This window comes from Engraulis encrasicolus, chromosome 3 (assembly GCF_034702125.1).
Source record: "Engraulis encrasicolus isolate BLACKSEA-1 chromosome 3, IST_EnEncr_1.0, whole genome shotgun sequence".
In the NCBI taxonomy this organism is placed as follows: domain Eukaryota; kingdom Metazoa; phylum Chordata; class Actinopteri; order Clupeiformes; family Engraulidae; genus Engraulis; species Engraulis encrasicolus.
The window spans coordinates 38,428,730-38,448,172 of NC_085859.1; the positions used below are offsets into that span (position 1 = coordinate 38,428,730).

Sequence of the window (19,443 nt, forward strand, 5' to 3'; positions counted from 1 at the left end):
ATGAGTGACATTTAAGACCTGACTGGAGAAATTGGCCTCATCTGGGCCTCATCCCATCTCATCCCATCTCATCTCATCTCTTCTGGCTAGGCCGGCCGGTCTCCAGGGCAGCGACCTCCATGACCCCGTTTCCACCCAGGGGTGAGGCACACAGCTCAAGGCCCTACAGGCCTCTACTACTACTAGGCCTAATCTCCACTACACCTAACACCACTCACCAAGGATACTGCCAGGACTGCAGAGAGAGAGAGAGAGAGAGAGAGAGAGAGAGAGAGAGAGAGAGAGCGGGACTGTAGAGTAGCAGTAGTAAAGGAGGAGGAGGAGGAGGAGGATGGAGAGATGGAGAGATGGAGATACAGGCACAGAAGGGAAATGGGGGAGAGGAGGAAGGGAGGGAGCGAGTGACACAGAGAGACACAGAGAGACACAGAGAGACACAGAGAGACACAGAGAGACACAGACAGACACAGAGAGACACAGACAGACACAGACAGACACAGACAGAGACAAAAAGACGTGGGGCAGGGTGAGATGGACACACGACAGGGTTACAAAAGAACAGAAGATGGATAAGGAGAGATCAATATCATTGTGCACTCAAAAGCTGGAAGGCAGGAGTGGCGTCAGTCAGAACAGTTAACCCCTTAAGAAGCTCCACATTTCTCAACATATCTCCAGCATGGCACTGGACAAGACAGGACAACAAGACAACCCCCTCCAAGGCAACAGACTGGCCTGTCAATCATTCTGATGAATGCCCCCCCCCCGTTCCTCCAAAGCGTCCAATCAAAGTCTGCCTCCTCATTTCTAATCCGAGAGTTAATTAGACCTGCAGTATGACAGTGGGTCTTGTTACTTCAAGGCACTTTTTTTTCTCCCACTGCCCACATGCAGCCATACCAGCTGGATCTGTGTGTGTGTGTGTGTGTGTGTGTGTGTGTGTGTGTGTGTGTGTGTGTGTGTGTGTGTGTGTGTGTGTGTGTGTGTGTGTGTGTGTGTGTGTGTGTGTGTGTGTGTGTGTGTGTGTGTGTGTGTGTGTGTGTGTGTCGGAGGACCACAGCAGGTCCTTTCAGCTGAATAGAGCGGAAATCAAATCAACACAGCTGAGCTCATTTACATGGAGTGAAAGAGGAGCGAGAGAGCGAGAGAGCGAGAGAGCGAGAGAGCGAGAGAGAGAGCGAGAGAGAGAGAGAGAGAGAGAGAGAGAGAGAGAGAGAGAGAGCGGAGTGAGAGTGAGGAGGAGTGAGAGAGGATGGAGACAGGATCTCAGTCAGAAGCAAAGAAAGTCAACACAGAAGAACAATCTCTCGGGGGGGGAAATGCATTGGCCACGGTGTAGTACGGGGGCGTTGCCTGAGGACACGAGTGGATGGAAAATTAACTCCCTTGCGCATGGTCAGTGGGTGCGAGACCGTGATGGATACAATTTCCGTACTCCGCAAAATCCGGAAACTCCGCGAAAATGTGCCGAAAGAGGATATCCGGTTGTCAGTGTTGAGTTTGTGGCCAAATTAACTGCAGCTGTTGGTCAGCACTAATTGCTGGGAATAATTAAGGACAGCTGACAAACATTCACGCTGTCCTATGACCTGTTCCACTCTCCGACCCTCGCGGAAGTGGCATTGCATACTTCCCTGATGCTTCCAATACTGATCGTAGAAGAATAAAATTTCCGTACTCCCCTTGCCATCATTTCGTACTACGCTGTTATGATGTCAGTAAGCCCTCCTGTATCTACTCTCCTTGGTCAAAAGTGTCGTCTGCTGTCCTTTAGTGCTTGTGTTGCTCAGTGTTGGAGGAGGGATGCCATGTAAATCATGGCTGCAGTATCATTTTAAATGGAGAGAGAGAGAGAGAGAGAGAGAGAGAGAGAGAGAGAGAGAGAGAGAGAGAGAGAGAGAGAGAGAGAGAGAGAGAGAGAGAGAGACAGACGAGACAGAGAGAGAGAGAGAGAGACAGACGAGACAGACAGACGAGACAGACAGACGAGACAGACGAGAGAGACGAGACAGACAGACAGACAGACAGACAGACAGACAGACAGACGCACGCAGAGCGAGAGAGAAAGAAAGGGGGGATGTGTGTGAGAAAGATGCATGTTCTTTCAGTCGTTTATGACTATGGTGAAAATGTACGGTGTGAATTGTAGTCCTTTCAGTTCTCATGTGTCAATCACAAACAGACAACGACGACGCATTGGGAAAGAGACAAAAGGCTTTCGCAAAGCCTCCTGTGTTGAAATGCCACATGAAATGTCAGGACCTGAATCACGAGCAGGGGTATCTTTCTCTCACCATCTGTACACTATGGAACTAAATTTTGAAATAGTTGATGAATCATGATTACTGTGTAATCTACAGGACGTCAGAAATGTTTCTTTTTTAGTCTGAGTCATTTCTCCTAAATGCCGATTTTGATATTAGTTAGCACATCAGCGGACAATAACAGCAATTCTGAAAAGGAAGGCCTCTAGAGAATATGCGTGTTGTAGGTGACCGCAGCCTAACTTAATATAATTCCTTTAAACTTATAATCAATGTTTGCCTCCCACGGAGAAAATAAATCTTGCTTTTGGGTATGAACAGTGTACGCGAGTCGAAAAAAATGATCTATATTCTCCAGTCCAGACACATAGCAGTCTGTCCATCATCAGACATCAACGTGCCTGAAAGAAGCAGGCGGTAGCATCCTGCCAGTGCATGAGTGACTGAGACGGGACAAGACAGGACAGGTACCTGGCTAGACAGGATGGTAGTGACATAGCGAGCCTTTACCAGACTGACCTTGGAGGTGTCCTCTGTGCTGGACAGGGGCGCTTCTCAACGTGCGTTTGTGTGTGTGTGTGCGCTAGGGTGCATCAGATGCCCCCTATGAAAAGATATTGCCTTGGCCCCATGTTAAAAATGTTCTACACCCAGTAAAAACACACTGTGTAAAATATTTTGAAATTTGGATGAAGTCTACCGGGGCCACCAGCCCCATGAAAATACAAAATAATGGTGATAGTCAGAATCTTGGAATAGAAATGGACATTTTGCTGCATAAAGCTACCCAATAAAAAACATATTGTCTCAGCTCTGTGATAAAAATGTTCTATGCACAGTAAAATCACTCTGTGTAAAATATGTTGAAATTTAGATGAATTCTACCGGGTCCACCAGGCCCATGAAAATACAAAATAATGGTGATGGTGATGGGCAACCCGGATTGCAAAGCTGAAGTCCAGTGCCACATATTCCAAATGACATACCTAGTTTTACCTTTCCAGTTAGGGCAATTGGACAGGTAAAACCAGGTAATTTGAAATCTGTGGCACTGGATTGTAGCTTTTGAATCTAGGTTTGCCATTGTCTTAAAACAGAGGTGGAAAAACCGCGTGACACATTTGCCCCAGCCAATATAATGAACCAGCTGAGCCTAATTACCACTTAAGCCAGGTTGATGAGGTAATTAGTGAGATCACCTGTATTGGGAGCACAAACAGAAGGAATATCTAAGCAGGTTGTGTATTCAGTTGATCCACTTACACAGACTTCAGTCTCAGGACAGACTGATGGTCAAACTGCTATATTTAGGCAAATTTGCTCTTTTGCAACACAACATCAATTCCTTGCTGCCTTGGACCACTGCTAGTATCAAGCAAGAGATTGCAAAGCTGCATGACTGTTATATTTGTGTGTTTCACCTGTGGGCCTACAATTCATGGAGGAACATCTGTACTAAAGCTGTGAATGTTCCTTGGAATGCCTAGGCTACAAAGCAGTCAATACAACTGTATTGAAGAGTGCCATTACTTCTTTATCCCATCGCCTGTGGTAGTATTTCACTTTACTCCATCAGATGAGTTTTACCATAACTTACCTGAGAGGCCCTTGGCAATGGACTCTGGACCTGGTGATACCCATGACATACCTAGAAGCCACTTAAGTACAGGTTTTGGGAAGCCACTCTTTCCAACATCACATACAGTTGTATTGTATGTACTCTATTGAACTACTGCAGGGATTTCTTTAAAAAAAAACACAGGTCATTCCAAGGAGCATTCACAGCTTTAGTACAGATGCTCCACCAGGTATTAACAGCTACCTGTACAATCCTGTAGGCCCACAGGTGAAGCACACAAAAGTCATACAACTTCGCAATCTCTTGCTTGATACTGGCAGTGGGTCAGCTGGTTCATTATATTGGCTATATTTGGAATATGTGGCACTGGACTTTGGAATCCAGGTTGCCCATCACTATCACCATTGTTTTGTATTTTCATGGGCCTGGTGGACCCAGTAGAATTAATCTAAATTTCAACACATTTTCCACAGAGTGATTTTACTGTGCATAGAATTTTTTTTTTATCACACAGCTGAGACAATATGCAGCAAAATGTCCATTTCTATTCAGGGCTGGACTGGGCGATAAATAGGGCCCGGGCACTTTTGGATTTAAGGGGGGCCCCTCATTATTATTAGTGCCGGAGAACTGACTCACCGGTGGGCCCCGCACCCTCATGGGCCCCTATTTTCAGTAATGTAAAAAATAAAAAAAATGGGGGCCCACGAGGGTGCGGGGCTCACCAGGAAATGCCCGCCATGCCAGATGGCCAGTCCAGCCCTGTTTCTATCCAAGATTTTGACTATCACCATTATTTTCTATTTTCATGGGGCTGGTGGACCCGGTAGAATTCATCTAAATTTCAACAGATTTTACACAGAGTGATTTTACTGTGCATAGAACATTTTTATCACAGAGCTGAGACAATATGTTTTTTATTGGGTAGCTTTATGCAACAAAATGTCCATTTCTATTCCAAGATTCTGACTATCACCATTATTTTGTATTTTCATGGGGCTGGTGGCCCCGGTAGACTTCATCCAAATTTCAAAATATTTTACACAGTGTGTTTTTACTGGGTGTAGAACATTTTTACTATAGGGCCAAGGCAATATCTTTTCATAGGGGGCAACTGATGCACCCTAGTGTGTGTGTATGTGTATGTGTGTAAGTGTGTGTGTGTATTTGTATGTGTTTGCTTGTGCGTGTATTTGTGTGTGTTTGCTTGTGCGTGACTGACCTTGGAGGTGTCCTCTGTGTTGGACAGGGGCGTTCCTCAAAGTTTGTGTGTGTGTGTGTGTGTGTGTGTGTGTCTGTGTGTGTGTGTGTGTGTGTGTGTGTGTGTGTGTGTGTGTGTGTGTGTGTGTGTGTTTGCTTGAGTGTGAGACTGACCTTGGCTGCATCCTCAGCGCTAGACATGGGCAATGGAGGGCGGTGTCCCTGGTGGCGCATCAGAGCCTCCGGCCCCATCTCCAGACGCGGGCGCTTGATCTCCGCGTAGTCCACCTCTGATTGGCTATTAGCCTCGGGCATGTAGATGTGGTCATAGCGGATGTGCACCTCTTGACCCCTGCAGGGAGAAACAAACAAACACACAATGGGTTTATGGGTAATGTAGTCAACACTGAGATTCGATGTGCTTATCATCAAAACAATGAATTTATGGCTTGCGCAGTTTCAGAGATATGCAGCTCATTGTGCAAAAACACAATGGGTCTATGGGTAATGTAGTCAACAACCTTGCACGGGTGAGGCATAAAATGCAATTTCGTTGTGTGCAGTGAACACTTGTGTGCTGGGGAGTGCTGTGTCACAATGACATGGGAGTTGGAGTTTCCCAGGTGGGCTTTCACTTTCAACATTGAGATACAATGTGCTTATCATAAAAACAATGGATTTATGGCTAATGCAGTCTCTGAGATATGCAGCTCATTATGTAAAAAAAAAAGATTTATGGAAAATGTAGTCAACACTGAGATACTCAGCTGTTAGGGTGTTTGTTATTGAATCTTGTGCACTGAAAAGAAAATTCCACATAGGATTTGAAAAAAAAAATCCTATGTGTATCCTCTTGATAAACGAAAGCGTTCATAAGATATGTCGTTACTTAATGTAGGTAACACTCAAGAGACGCGTAGTTCTTAATATGTTAAACAACAGATTGATGGGTAATGTAGTTAACACTAAGATACACCGTTCTCAATACGGTATGAAAACAATCCATTCATGGGTAACGTTGCCAACACTGGGATATGCAGATTTATGGGTAGCGTTAGTTTACACTGAGATCTGCAGCTTTGTAAGAGGTAGGGCTGGGCCCGAATGTAAAGCCTCGTTCACATACGTCGCTGCCAGTTACTTGCAATAGAATGTCTACGTGTTCCAGCGAGGCGAGGAGGTGAGTAGGAGAAGAGTGTACAAGCGATGCCATGTTGGCGGATTCCGAGTTGAAAATATTTTAACTTGGAGCGAGGCGAATAACCAATTGGAATGCAGAGTTTGGTTCTCCTCGCTTTTGCAGTGGCAGTTAAACCCGCGGGAACGTTTAAGAACGCTCCATGAGCGAGTGAGCTAGAAGCGAGTATTGTATGTGAATGTAGCTTAAAAAGCAGGGCCAACTACAGTACAGTAAAAAAAAAAGCATTTTGACCACCATCTGCACACCATGTTTTAAAAAGACCGGGAGCTTTTCCCAGTTTCACTCACACAAATTTTCACACTCTCAGGGGGAAAAATCCCTCGAGACAGGACGTGCCACAGACTGTATGCAAGCCCACGCGCACACACACACTATTACACACACTACTACACACACACGGCTCTTCTGAACACTTGGGTTTGGGTTTCATCCATAGGCAGAGATGAAAGTAGTGTCCTGCTTAGACTGGAAGCGTGCGCGTGCATACGTGCGTGATGCGTGTACACATGGTACTTAACACATCCCTGTGCGTTTTCACACTGGCATGGTGATGGGGGAGTTCTGGCTACTCCCACACAGGGCAACAAGTACAGTCCAGTCGGGGAAGTAATAAATGTGTCTGTGTGTGTGTGTGTGTGTGTGTGTGTGTGTGTGTGTGTGTGTGTGTGTGTGTGTGTGTGTGTGTGTGTGTGTGTGTGTGTGTGTGTAATTTTCACAGATACCATGGCAACCCAGTGGCTCTGAGCACACAGTGCGGTCCATTTGTCTCTGAAGAAGAGATNTGCAGTTCTAACAGGAGGGCTCTAGCAAAACGTCATCTGTCGTCCACTACGGCGATACAGTAGCTCTTTCATGAAAACTACTAACAAGCTCCCAAAAAGACTTCAAAAAAGGGTTTTTTTTCCCCAAAAACGATTTCCACACTTCTTGCGAAAGATTTATTGTGGACAGCAATGTTTTCGATCAAGGATCTACATCAGCCTTCTCCCTTTGGATGGGCACACCCTCCACAACAGATACAGAAACACGTTTTTACTAGCTGGTGTGTGTGTGTGTGTGTGTGTGTATGCGTGTGTGTGTATGCGTGTGCGTGTATGCGTGTGCGTGTGCGTGTAGGCGTGTGCGTGTATGCGTGTGCATGTATGCGTGTGCATGTATGCGTGTGCGTGCATATTTGCGTGCGTGTGTCTCCACAGAGAAAGCAGAGCGGGTGGGCTGGAATGTTAACAATTACAGAGAGCCAAGTCCTGAGCCAGCCGGGTGGGGGGCTGGGGGATGGGGGTGGCCCAGGAGAAACCTGATCTGTCACGCTCTGCTCAAAGCACTGTACCATATTTGTGTGCGTGCCAGACGAGAATGTGTGTGTGTGCGTGCGTATGTGTGCACGTGTGTATATGTGTGCGTGCCTGCGTGTGTGCTTGTTTAAAAAATGTAAGTGCAACATTAGAACACAGCATTCTTAAAATTGAGTGTGTGTGTGTGTGTGTGTGTGTGTGTGTGTGTGTGTGTGTGTGTGTGTGTGTGTGTGTGTGTGTGTGTGTGTGTGTGTGTGTGTGTGTGTGTGTGTGTGTGTGTGTGTGTGTGTAGTGTAGTGTAGTGAGGGTGTGAGGGCGTGTGTGCGCATGGAGTTTGGCATGAAAACCAAGTGAGCCCCATTCAATTCCATAGCGCCCCCACGCCACACACAGGAAAGCTAACGTTACCGTCGGGCTGGTGAGATCAAGATTGGCCCTCACCCAGACGAGCGAGAGGTTAATACGGTAAATGACACACAACCGACACATCCCACACTTGACTGAAACCAAAACAGCACAAAGGGGAGAGGAAGTTATCGGTGCTGGATGTGCGTGGCTTCCCACCACTCCAGTCCTCTTCACACTCCTCCGCTCACTCCTCCACTCATCCCGCTCTCTCTCTTTCCCGGCTCCGTAAACCACAAGTCTTTCATGCCGTTCCAAAAATCACAGCCGAATAGTCTTCAAAAGGAATCGGGGAGAACTGAGAGGGGGAGCCATCAAGACAAAGACAAAACACAAGCAAGTGTGAGTAGTGTTTGTATGCATAGTGTGGGTGGATGGATGTGTGTGTGGTTGAGTCAGAGACTGTGACTGAGAGGGAGAGAGGGAGAGAGAGCGAGAGAGCGAGAAAGCGAAAGAGAGTGAGTGTGTGTGGGGGAGCGCGCACGCGAGCGAGCGAGCGAGAGAGAGAGAGAGAGAGAGAGAGAGAGAGAGAGAGAGAGAGAGAGAGAGAGAGAGAGAGAGAGAGAGAGAGAGAGAGAGAGAGATAGCATGGCTTGCCAGCTCTGAGTAGTAGTAATGCAGATAAGGAGTTTTTAATGGCAGTCGCAGCAGGGAAGTGCCAGGGCCAGACATGGCTCCCCCATCAAGCGGCACGCGCGCGCGCACACACACACACACACACACACACACACACACACACACACACACACACACACACGCGCACGCACACGCGCACACACGCACACGCGCACACGCGCACACGCGCACACGCACACGCACACGCACACACGCACACGCACACACACAGAGAAACGCACGCGCGCACGCACACACACACACACAAGCACACACAAGCACAAGAACAAGCACACACAAGCACACACACACACACAGGCACCCACACACACACAAGCACAGACACACACACAGGCACACACACACACACACACAAGCACACACACACACACACAAGCACACACACACACACACAAGCACACACACACACACACAAGCACACACACAAGCACACACACAAGCACACACACAAGCACACACCGCAAATACACCCCGTGCCTGATTATTTAATAACACGTCATTAATCACTCGTCGGTGGCGGGTCAACCGCCTCTGGGGTGTTAACGACTCCTCGCTGCAACGGGCGGCGTTTACAGGCCTGTGCTACCGCAGCAGCCAACCACAGTCGAGGACAGAACGGGCCCGGCTGGCGGTGCTTATGGTGACTGGTGATTGGTGGAGCTGGGACCGAGCGGAGGAGTTTTTATTTAACCCATTGATGCCGAATGCTGTGTGCCGCAACATTGACCCACACCGACACGCCTCAAGCTGCATGACGCAGCATTCAGGCTCATGAGATTTGTGATTTAAAACATGTCGGTATGTTACGGCTGAAAGAGCAAGTTCTAATGCAAGATTGGGGGGGCTTGGCTTTTACAAGCAATTTGTTTTGCAAAAAAAGTTTTTAGCTTAAAAAAAGTTTTGAGCCTCACCCATTGAATATCTCTGTGTCTGAGCAGGAGGTTTCTAGTCTGAGCAGGTTTCCCTGGCTGAGTACAGTGCTCCTCTGTCTGTATGTTGCTCTCCCCATTTCAATCAATGTTTCTACTTAGGGATAAACAAGAGCACCTGACGTTTGGGATTTGTTTTCTAGACTCCAGGTGTGTGTGTGTGTGTGTGTGTGTGTGTGTGTGTGTGTGTGTGTGTGTGTGTGTGTGTGTGTGTGTGTGTGTGTGTGTGTGTGTTGGTGTGTTGGTGTGTTGGTGTGTTGGTGTGTTGTTGTGTTTGTGTGTTGGTGTGTTGGTGTGTCGGTGTGTTGGTGTGTGTTGGTGTTCTTGGCAACATTTTTTGAATGGAGCGATGTCACACACTCGGAGGGTGCACACACACCACAAACATTCCAGGCTGTACACTAAATTCTTTAGTCTCCACGATAACAAACCCTTGGGCTGTGGGAGGGTGTGCTGTCAAAAGCCCTTGATCGATGCCTTAACATTAGAGAAGAGAGTGTGTGTGATGGTATTACAGGGATACAACATGGGAGGCTAAGTAGAAACATAGTTGAGCAGAAGAGTGATGATCACCCAGTGCGCTGCAAGCTTAAAAAAAAAGAATAAAAAAAGGGTACTATCTATTGTGGGTGGGTATTGGCAAAGGGTTCACGATGCAATGTGCTATACACATGCCACGATGTGATTCTATCACAATGCATTGTGATTCATGTACTGTTGCGATGCATTGCGACATTTACAACAGTANATGTGTAAAAATACAGCTTATAATCCAGTTGCTGTGTAGCATTCATAAGTCAGTCCCACCAGGAAATCGCGGGCATTTTCTCAAAAATTCGCGGTCGGAATTACCAGATGGTGCACGAGGATTTCCAGAAAATCGCGATAAAAGTTGCGGAGCTTCTTACTGTGTTGTTGCGATTTTGTTGCGGTATGAAGTGAAAGGTGCGATTTTTGTTGCGATTTTTAATGTGTTTATCCCCACGCTTTCCATTTTTATATTATAATTTTGGTCCTTAAGCAAAGCAGGGAAGCGGCCAGGGCGAGTTTTTAGCCAGAATGTCGTCGTGAAAAGTTCCATCTCTTTCATGCTGCCATTACGACACCCTTCATTACAATGCTGTTTATGGCCGTTTGACTCTGTTTTAAATGTCATCACCGTTTCAAATTGTAAGCATACAAACTTCGTATCATGTCGATATCCATTCCTGACTTAAACAGTGGATACATAATTAACTATAAGTAGGCGGGCGGAATTGGGCATGTCCACCCAGTTGAAGAGAGTGCGTGACAGGAACTCTTTTGACTGAAATCCTGGTTAATGTGAGTCGTCTGCTACACATACCTGCCTGTTTGTGTCGGCGTTTAATTTTCAAGCTTGTCAAAAGCAACACAAATAATAGGGAGGGGTCGCTTTCAAAAGAAGGCATTGGCCTAGTGTTGTTGTTGTTCTCCCGCGCCGTCAGCCGGCTTTAAATTAACGGCTGATGACCATCATTCAATGTAACGAGGAGTTCACAGATTTCCTGTTGTGAAGGGTGCTTGCTGAATAATGCTCAGAAATTATATTAATTTTGGTGCTCTTGTGAATATAAAAGATGACGAGATTGTTATCTATAAAACACCACGTCGCCTGCAGAACGGAGGTCTGAGCTGTCAATCAATACCGTCAGTCGCGCAAGGAAGAGAGAAGGAGAGGGATAGACAGAAAGTAGTTTTCCAACTTACTCCCACAGCTTTCCAGTCTGCTCTGGTTTTATTCATGTTCAGTGTTTCTTGCCCGTTTGACCGCGCCAGGTTAAACGAAAGTGATTTGACGACACGGTCACCACGGTCACCAAATGCTCGTATCCAGCCATAGCACAATTTGCTCGAAAGAGATTACTATATCGGCCAGGCACGCACGCAGCATTCACAATGAAGGATGGAAATTACTCCTTTGTTGTGGACAAGGCATTTGCGCATCTCAATTCGGAGGGAAAATGTTGCCTTCTGTATGCGCACAAGTCAAACACCAAAGTGGTCCAGCAGGTGGACCGCTTTAGAAAAAAAAAACACACATCTTGTTGTAGGAGCCCTATATATATAGGCCTACTTGGCGTAATGTATGACTGTCATGAAGTGTTAATTGTATATTTATGTAGGCCTACCACATGTAGGCCTATTGGTTATGCCAGACTAGTCTTACATTTTCCCTCCTGTGACCATGCGAGCAGACGCGCAATGAGAACATGGCGTTTCCTACATTCGTATTTATTAGTTTTTTTCCCCTCACCGACAACTTTGTACATGCATAGTAAAGTGCTGGGACTGATTGCTAGGTTACTTTTTATTGTATTTTTTTATTGTATTATCCTTTTTGAAAGGAAGTTTGTCGACGTCAGTGAAGTCAGCGCAACATGGATTGGTTCAAAGTGTTCAAAGTTGCGGGAAATCGCGGTGATTGGTTAAAGTTGCGCTCTCGCGCAGAATTCGCGGGAATTCGTTGAAGTTGCGAAAAACGACGCGATCGCAACATCGCGATTTCCTGGAGGGACTGATAATCAATTGATTTTATTTAAGCATTTTAGCATCTGGGAGAGAGCTTACATTACAACAGAAATATTACCTACTCTCTACTGAAAATTAACTAGTGGCAAATACAATTTTATTATTGTTAAATAATCGATTGTCATGAATCGATGCAGTATATTGAAAATAAGTATCACGATACCTTGTCATGAATCGATGCAGTATATTGTGAAAATAAGTATTGTGATGCATTGTCATGACAATTTCTTAGCATATTAAAACATTTTTGCAAGTTTGTAACCCTTCTGAGAGGTCTGGAGTAGAGCATTTCAAATGCTACGTTCAACATCACGCCTGTAGTAGCTCCAAGCCATGAGCAATTTATTGAAGTGTAGTGCACGTACTGAAACAGTATTGTGCTGTGCTATGGGATTTGCAAGTGAATGTGGAATAATTAGGCATCTTAACACCAGCAAGCTAACGTGGTGAATCTGTGTTTGAAATGGACTAAAAGAGAGAGAGATGCAATGAAAAGGAGAGGGGGGAGGGAGAGGGAGGTGTGTGTGTGTGAGTGCGCGCACGCGTGTGTGTGTGTGTGTGTCTGTGTGTGTGTGTGTCTGTGTGTGTGTGTGTCTGTGTGTGTGTGTGTCTGTGTGTGTGTGTGTGTGTGTGTGTGTGTCTGTGTGTGTGTGTGTGTGTCTGTGTGTGTGTGTGTCTGTCTGTCTGTGTGTGTGTGTGTGTGTCTGTCTCTGTCTGTACGCGTCTGTCTCTGTCTGTACGCGTCTGTCTCTGTCTGTACGCGTCTGTCTCTGTCTGTACGCGTCTGTCTCTGTCTGTACGCGTCTGTACGTGTCTGTCTGTACGTGTCTGTCTGTACGTGTCTGTCTGTACGTGTCTGTCTGTACGTGTCTGTCTGTGTCACTTCTGGTCTGTTACGGCAATAAAGCTGTGGCTGCATTAGCATATGAAAGCTGGAACGGGGGAGGAATGCAGTCTGTGGGAAAAAAATGAGGGCAGAGGAGAGAGAGAATGAAAGAGAGAGAGAGAGAGGTGTGTGTGTGTGTGTGTGTGTGTGTGTGTGTGTGTGTGTGTGTGTGTGTGTGTGTGTGTGTGTGTGTGTGTGTGTGTGTGTGTGACCGCGGGTGTCATCTTAATTATGAGGAAAAGGAACCCCAGATGTGCTAATGCCTCAACACACACACACACACACATGCACACGTGCACACGCGCACACACGCACACACGCACGAGCACGGCAAACACACACACTCTCTCTCTCTCTCTCTCTTCCACTTCCTCTCATTTCCATGGAGGCTTGGCACTTACATAATCACATAATCACACAGTGGCTTTTAGCCCACTCACCCCCCTTTCTAGCTCACTCACTCACTCACTCACACACACACACACACACTCACACACTCACACACTGTGTGTCTCCCCTCCCCCCTCTCTTCTTTCTCCTGGCTCACCCTCATGCACGAGCGTGCAACATAATCTGATCCATGGGGATATTTGTCAGCGTACACACACACACACACACACACACTCACACTCACACTCACACTCACACTCACACTCACACTCACACTCACACTCACACACACACACACACACACACGCGCACACACGCGCACACACGCGCACACACGCGCACACACGCGCACACACGCGCACACACACACACACACACAAGGGAAAAACAGAGCAGGGACGGGAAAATGGGATGGGGTGGAAGTAGAAAGAGAGACGGACAGAGAGGGAGGGAGAGCGAGAGAGAGCGAGAGAGAGAGAGAGAGAGCGAGAGAGAGAGAGAGAGAGAGAGAGAGAGAGACAGACACAGACAGACAGACAGACACAGAAGGACAAAAATAAAATGGAAGCATGAAGGACGATGCAGCCCAGTGAACTGAAGCCAGAGTAGAGCAGACACGCTGATGGTGACAGTGCTACGCACTAGTGATGTGAATAATGATCGAAATGTATCGATGCATCGGCCGGCGATTTAGTAGCATTGCATTCTTAAGCATCGAAAATAATCTAATCGCTCCCCACTGTCCAATGCCCTAGCTCCAGAACATCATAGAAGTGGAAAAGTAATTGGAAAGAATGGAATAGAATCAAATCGTATCGTGGGGAATTCTGAAGTATCGAAAATAGTCCCTACTTTAAGAAATCGATACCGTATCGTATCGACGTGGAGGCTGTGATTTACACCCCTACGCACTAGTGTTGCTATCTAGGAGCACCATATTAGTAGTGGTGTCAACAATAATCGATTCGGCAATGCGGATATGGACAATTCAATAGTCGACAATTCAATTTTTGTTACATACCAAATCATCTTCTTCTAACGGTCATGTAGCAACAGGGTTTATGACCGCAGACTAATAGGAATGACGATGGAATGCCGATAACCAAATATTAACCATAGTTTATGTTTAACGCATAGTATCAGAGAGATTCATGACCAATTGTACCAGCAAATACAGTATAAACTGCACTGATAAAGGAAACATGTACCTCTGCATAACTAACTACTGTACATTTCTGGTCATTCCCCAGGCCATTACTAATATTTCATTATCTACTGTCCATGTATTGACTGACAGAGAATAAACTGGTACGGGCGGTAGTTGCTCAACAAGCTAAAATCAACGGCCTGCCCACACTCAAAAGAAAACCTAAGTGAAACACAAACATAGACACACACAGCTGGAAAGCCCTAAAATTGAGAAGAGGGGGCTGGATTATCCACACACACACACACAGACGCACACAATAAATACACACGCACACACACACAGTACAGTAAAACAAGCACACACACCGCGTTCCATGAGTGCCTGTGTCATAGCTGGGCTGATGAGTGTGCGTGATAAGAGTGCAGGTGCTCCTCCAGCGAGGAGAATTTCCTGCTCTGAGCAGCGCCGGAGGCGGCGGATCTGACTTACTGCGGGGGCTGCTGGATGCCTGAGAACAATCCCAAGGCCAGAGCTGAGCTGTGGAGGCCTGAGAGAGAGACTGGCCGTACCTCCAACGGGCATTGGAAATTAGCCGAGGCTAAAAATTCTATGTGCTATTCTGTTGGGTTTGTATAGTCTACATGATGTGTATCTGTACCTATCAAATAAACCTCAATAGAGCATTTCTCATCCAACAGCTAGGCTAGTTGGACTGGGAAATGGACTCATTGGAGTGCTGCTCATACACAGCAAAACAGCATCTTCGCCACTTCTATCACAGTAGTTACGTGTTTCAGGACTACAGTAACCATACAGCGAGAGCATATAGGCAAAGCTTTATTTCATAGGTTAATCATTGAAACACACTCGTAATCACACACACACACACACACCAGTATGCAATAAGGATAGACCGATATATATATCGGTATCGGGACGATATTTGCATTTTTTAAGTGTATCGTATCGGCCGATACGCGTGTGGTTTTGGCCGATATGCAATTATTTTATGTCATTCAGCTTTTTGTAAAAGCACCAAGACACTTTATTTTTGTATTACTTGATTGTTAGACATTACTTGATTGTTAGAGTGGATGTTTAAATGTTGCAAGTTCTACCTCAATTTGATAAAATTGGTATTGCATCGGCTATTAAAAAACCTGTATCGGTCGACCCCTAGTATGCACAAACGTGCACACACACACACATACGGTAGTATAATGCAGCTGCAAGCATCATTGAATCATTAGAGCATGTATGCTAGATCAGTGTTTATGCTACAACACAGCCATCATGAATTCTAATATTGTCCTGAAACAATGCTCATAACCATGCCTCCAGGCTGCAAATGTGCCCAAAGCACTTGACAGCACCAACCTCAGTCTCTCGCTAAAAAGACATTGTGCCAGGAGAGCGAGACGATATCAAACCAGTGTACCAACTCCAGTAGTTGTTCAGTGCCTCTTCCTTCTGTAATTGCAAGCCCAGTAGTTTGAGGTTTTCATTGAAGAGCTGGTGGCTAGCATGTCGTCGCTCTAGGATTATAAGGTTCTATCTGACATTTTGGTCGAAATTGAGTTATTGCCATAGACATATTATAGTAACACTGCTTTACATCCTAGAATATGTTTTGAAACGTTTTATGCATTTTTCACCGTTTAATCCTCAGAACCATAAGGTTCTATCTGCAAAACCGCACTTCAACTTAGAATTATAGGGTTCTATCTGACGCAATTGAACGTAGCAGCTTTGCAAAGCGGCTAATCAGCTGCTTTTTCGTTTGTTATGATACCAACGCATGTCTCCAGTCTCAGTGCTACCATTGCCTCGCAAAATCTTGCAAATATGAGCTTCTGTTTGCCATTCAAAGCAAGGATGGCGACTCCAATGCGCCCCCACTTATTTAATCAGCAAAAGGCGGAGCTATGCACCAAGTTGGACAGATCTTGCAACTTACGGTGACACTGATGTAGCCCACATTAGAAAGTTGAAGTCGAAACACATTCAAAGAACAAACGTGGCAATTCTTAATCCCATGCTTGCCAATTAGCTGTGCTTACGTGAGGCAACATTAGGTTTTGCGTTGCGTTGGGTCAGAATTGCTCAAAAAGTAGCCAGTAGTAGGCTATCATGGACATGACCAAACTAGCTATCAATATTAGGCCTACCTTACGCGATGAGATGCCATCACAGTCGATTTTACTGAGCCAAGCAGTCCCTATTTATATGGGAAGGTATAATGACGGTAAACCTTACGTTACGCACGTGTTGTAGACTTGCAGTGTTCGTATTTGACCAAGTGCTCGCTGGTTGCGCATGGCGTACCAGCATGGTATTATCTAACCATTTAATATACTATGGCTTTGGGTCACTAATTATTATTATTTTTACACTTTTTGGTTCCCACTGCAATAATGGGACAAACGTTAAAATAAAATCTCTCTATCTAGCTAGCTCTATCTAATCTTGCCATGGCTAGCCTTTCCCAGGTGCCATCTGTGGAACAGGTGCTGTATATCCTATTGGACCTTTACTTTTTGGTAAATTAAGCTGATGTTAAGATTTTTTAGTGGCTTTTAGCATATTAGGCCTATTTATTAAGATAATGTTGTGGGCTCAATGATAGATTACACCGACCCACCCAGGCCAAGTGACCCAAGAACCAAGGGGGCCCTAAACCTCATCATCCACTTTTAAAACATTGTGCATATCATTATTCATTCCCTGAATGTGAAAAGCAGGTACCTGTTGTAATTTATTATATGGAGCCCTGGAATAGTCTAACAAGTACACCTTTACTGCAGTAAATGCAATATGTTAGATACATACCTCCATACTATACAAAAACATTGACTGTAATGCACATTTGAATTGTATTGCAGTGCTGACAGATCTGTACCTGGTATATATTTTACAGTACATTACATAACATTAGGCCCTCATCCAAAGGGACTTACAGTACAGGGTATTTGTACAGGGTATTGGCTATAGTCCCTGGAGAAGTAAGGGGTTAGGTTTCTTGCTCAAGGACATCTCAGCCAGGGAGTGAGATGGTGGGATTTGAACCTGTAACAATTAGTCTCCTTAACCACTTGGCCAGGGGTGGAGAAACTTTTATATCTGTACTATGAACACAAACCAGGATCCCCCCCCTGCACTTTAGGCTTATATTGAAGACGGCCACCTTTACAACAGACCCCACCTTCACTAGGTCCCCTGAAAATGCAACTTAATTGTATTGCAAATGTAATTCCTAAGAATACTTTACAAAATATGTCATATTTCATGTGAAGCTGCATAACATTAAAAGTATATCGGGCCCGGATAAGATGATTACGGCCCTTGGGACATAGGTTCTCCACCACACTGGGCCATGGGCCATTCTGATATTGTGTTAAAATTTGACTCTCTCTCCCCCCCCGCCCCCCCCTCCCCCTCATTTTCTTGGGGGACAAGCCCCTGAACCCCTAATAACCAAGGGTTTCTAATATCTAGGTTAAACTCTATCTAACTACGGGTATTGTATAAATACATACAATATATACATATAGGCTATATATAGGCCTTCAGTGGCCTGAAATCTCCAAATGCCAATTCATATTCTTTAAATAGTGTTGTTACAACCATTGTATTAGTAATCTATGAGTTTTGTTCCGAAATCATTGTTAATTTCTATGTTTTGGTAGATAGAACCCTATAATTCTAAAAACATTTTGCGGTAAGGTTCTATCTGCATTCTACCTGTTTAAAAAACACCACTTCCCAAAGTTCAATGATTTAAATATTTCAGATTTAGAGTTCATTTAAGGTGTCTTTAACTCTAGTGTATCAAATTAACATGTTCCATATGCCAATTATGATCTACAGACTGCCCCAATTATACAGTGCAAAATCGCATCTTACAGCAATACATACAGTGGCCTGCAATCTCCAAATACCACTTAATTTTCTTTAAACAGTGTTGTTACAATTATTTTATTAGTAATCTATGAGTTTTGTTCAGAAATTATTGTTAATTCTGATGTTTTGGTAGATAGAACCTTATAATCCTAAAAACATTTTGCGATTTCAGTGCAATAAGGTTCTATCTACATTTTACCTGTTTTAAAAAACACCACTTCCAAATGTTCGATGATTTTAATATTTTAGATTTACAGTTCATTGAAGGTGTCTTTGAGTCTAGTGTATCAAACAAACCTATTCCATATGCCACTTCTGATCTACAGAGTGCAAAATCTTTAAACCTCAATATCTCAGAACTGGTCAAAAGTCAGATAGAACCCTATAATCCTAAGGCGACGTAGTGTGTACTGACTTATCTGTCCCGTCAGGGCTCTGAGATGCTTGGCTTCATTTGTGGTTGAATTACTGAGATACTCATCAACATGCCACCACAACTGCCAGCCTCAATTGAACCAAGTTGAGAATGCCGTGGCATTTCACTACTATCAGCAGTGTTGCCAGATCGGGCGGTTAGTTACCAGCAATTGGGCTGCTTCGGATGGCAGTCTGCAGGTAAAAACGGGGAATATCAGCCATTTGGCAGGGTTTTCTGCAGTTAAGCTAATTACAACCGTTATGGGAACTTCACAACACTTCAGAAGCAAACCTTGAAAACCCACACATACACCTCTAACCTCAGCATACCCAGAAACACACACAGCCTTCAAAGAACAATAGCAAGTGAGGGAATTAGAGTTAATACTTCTAAGAAATGCTAAGAGGATAGCGTGACAGGAACACCATGACTGGCTCCTCTGTACCTAGAATGTGAATAGTGCCAACACAGCATGAGCCACCCTGTGTGTGTGTGTGTGTGTGTGTGTGTGTGTGTGTGTGTGTGTGTGTGTGTGTGTGTGTGTGTGTGTGTGTGTGTGTGTGTGTGTGTGTGTGTGTGTGGTGTGTGTGTGTGTGTGCGCGTGTGCTGTTTGTGTGTGTGACTGTGTTTGTGTGCGTGA

The 19,443-nt window shown here is 45.1% G+C and overlaps 1 protein-coding gene across 9 annotated transcripts in view; it reads right to left on the reverse strand.

The window, feature by feature from the left end:
- The window catches only part of ncor2 (nuclear receptor corepressor 2), a 179,569-nt gene that overhangs the window by 113,946 nt on the left and 46,180 nt on the right, over positions 1 to 19,443 (reverse strand). For all 9 annotated transcript variants that reach the window (XM_063195366.1, XM_063195356.1, XM_063195357.1 and 6 more), the window contains exon 4: positions 5,218 to 5,395. In XM_063195366.1, coding sequence (XP_063051436.1) covers positions 5,218 to 5,395 — 178 coding nt within the window. The remainder of the gene's footprint in view (positions 1 to 5,217; positions 5,396 to 19,443) is intronic.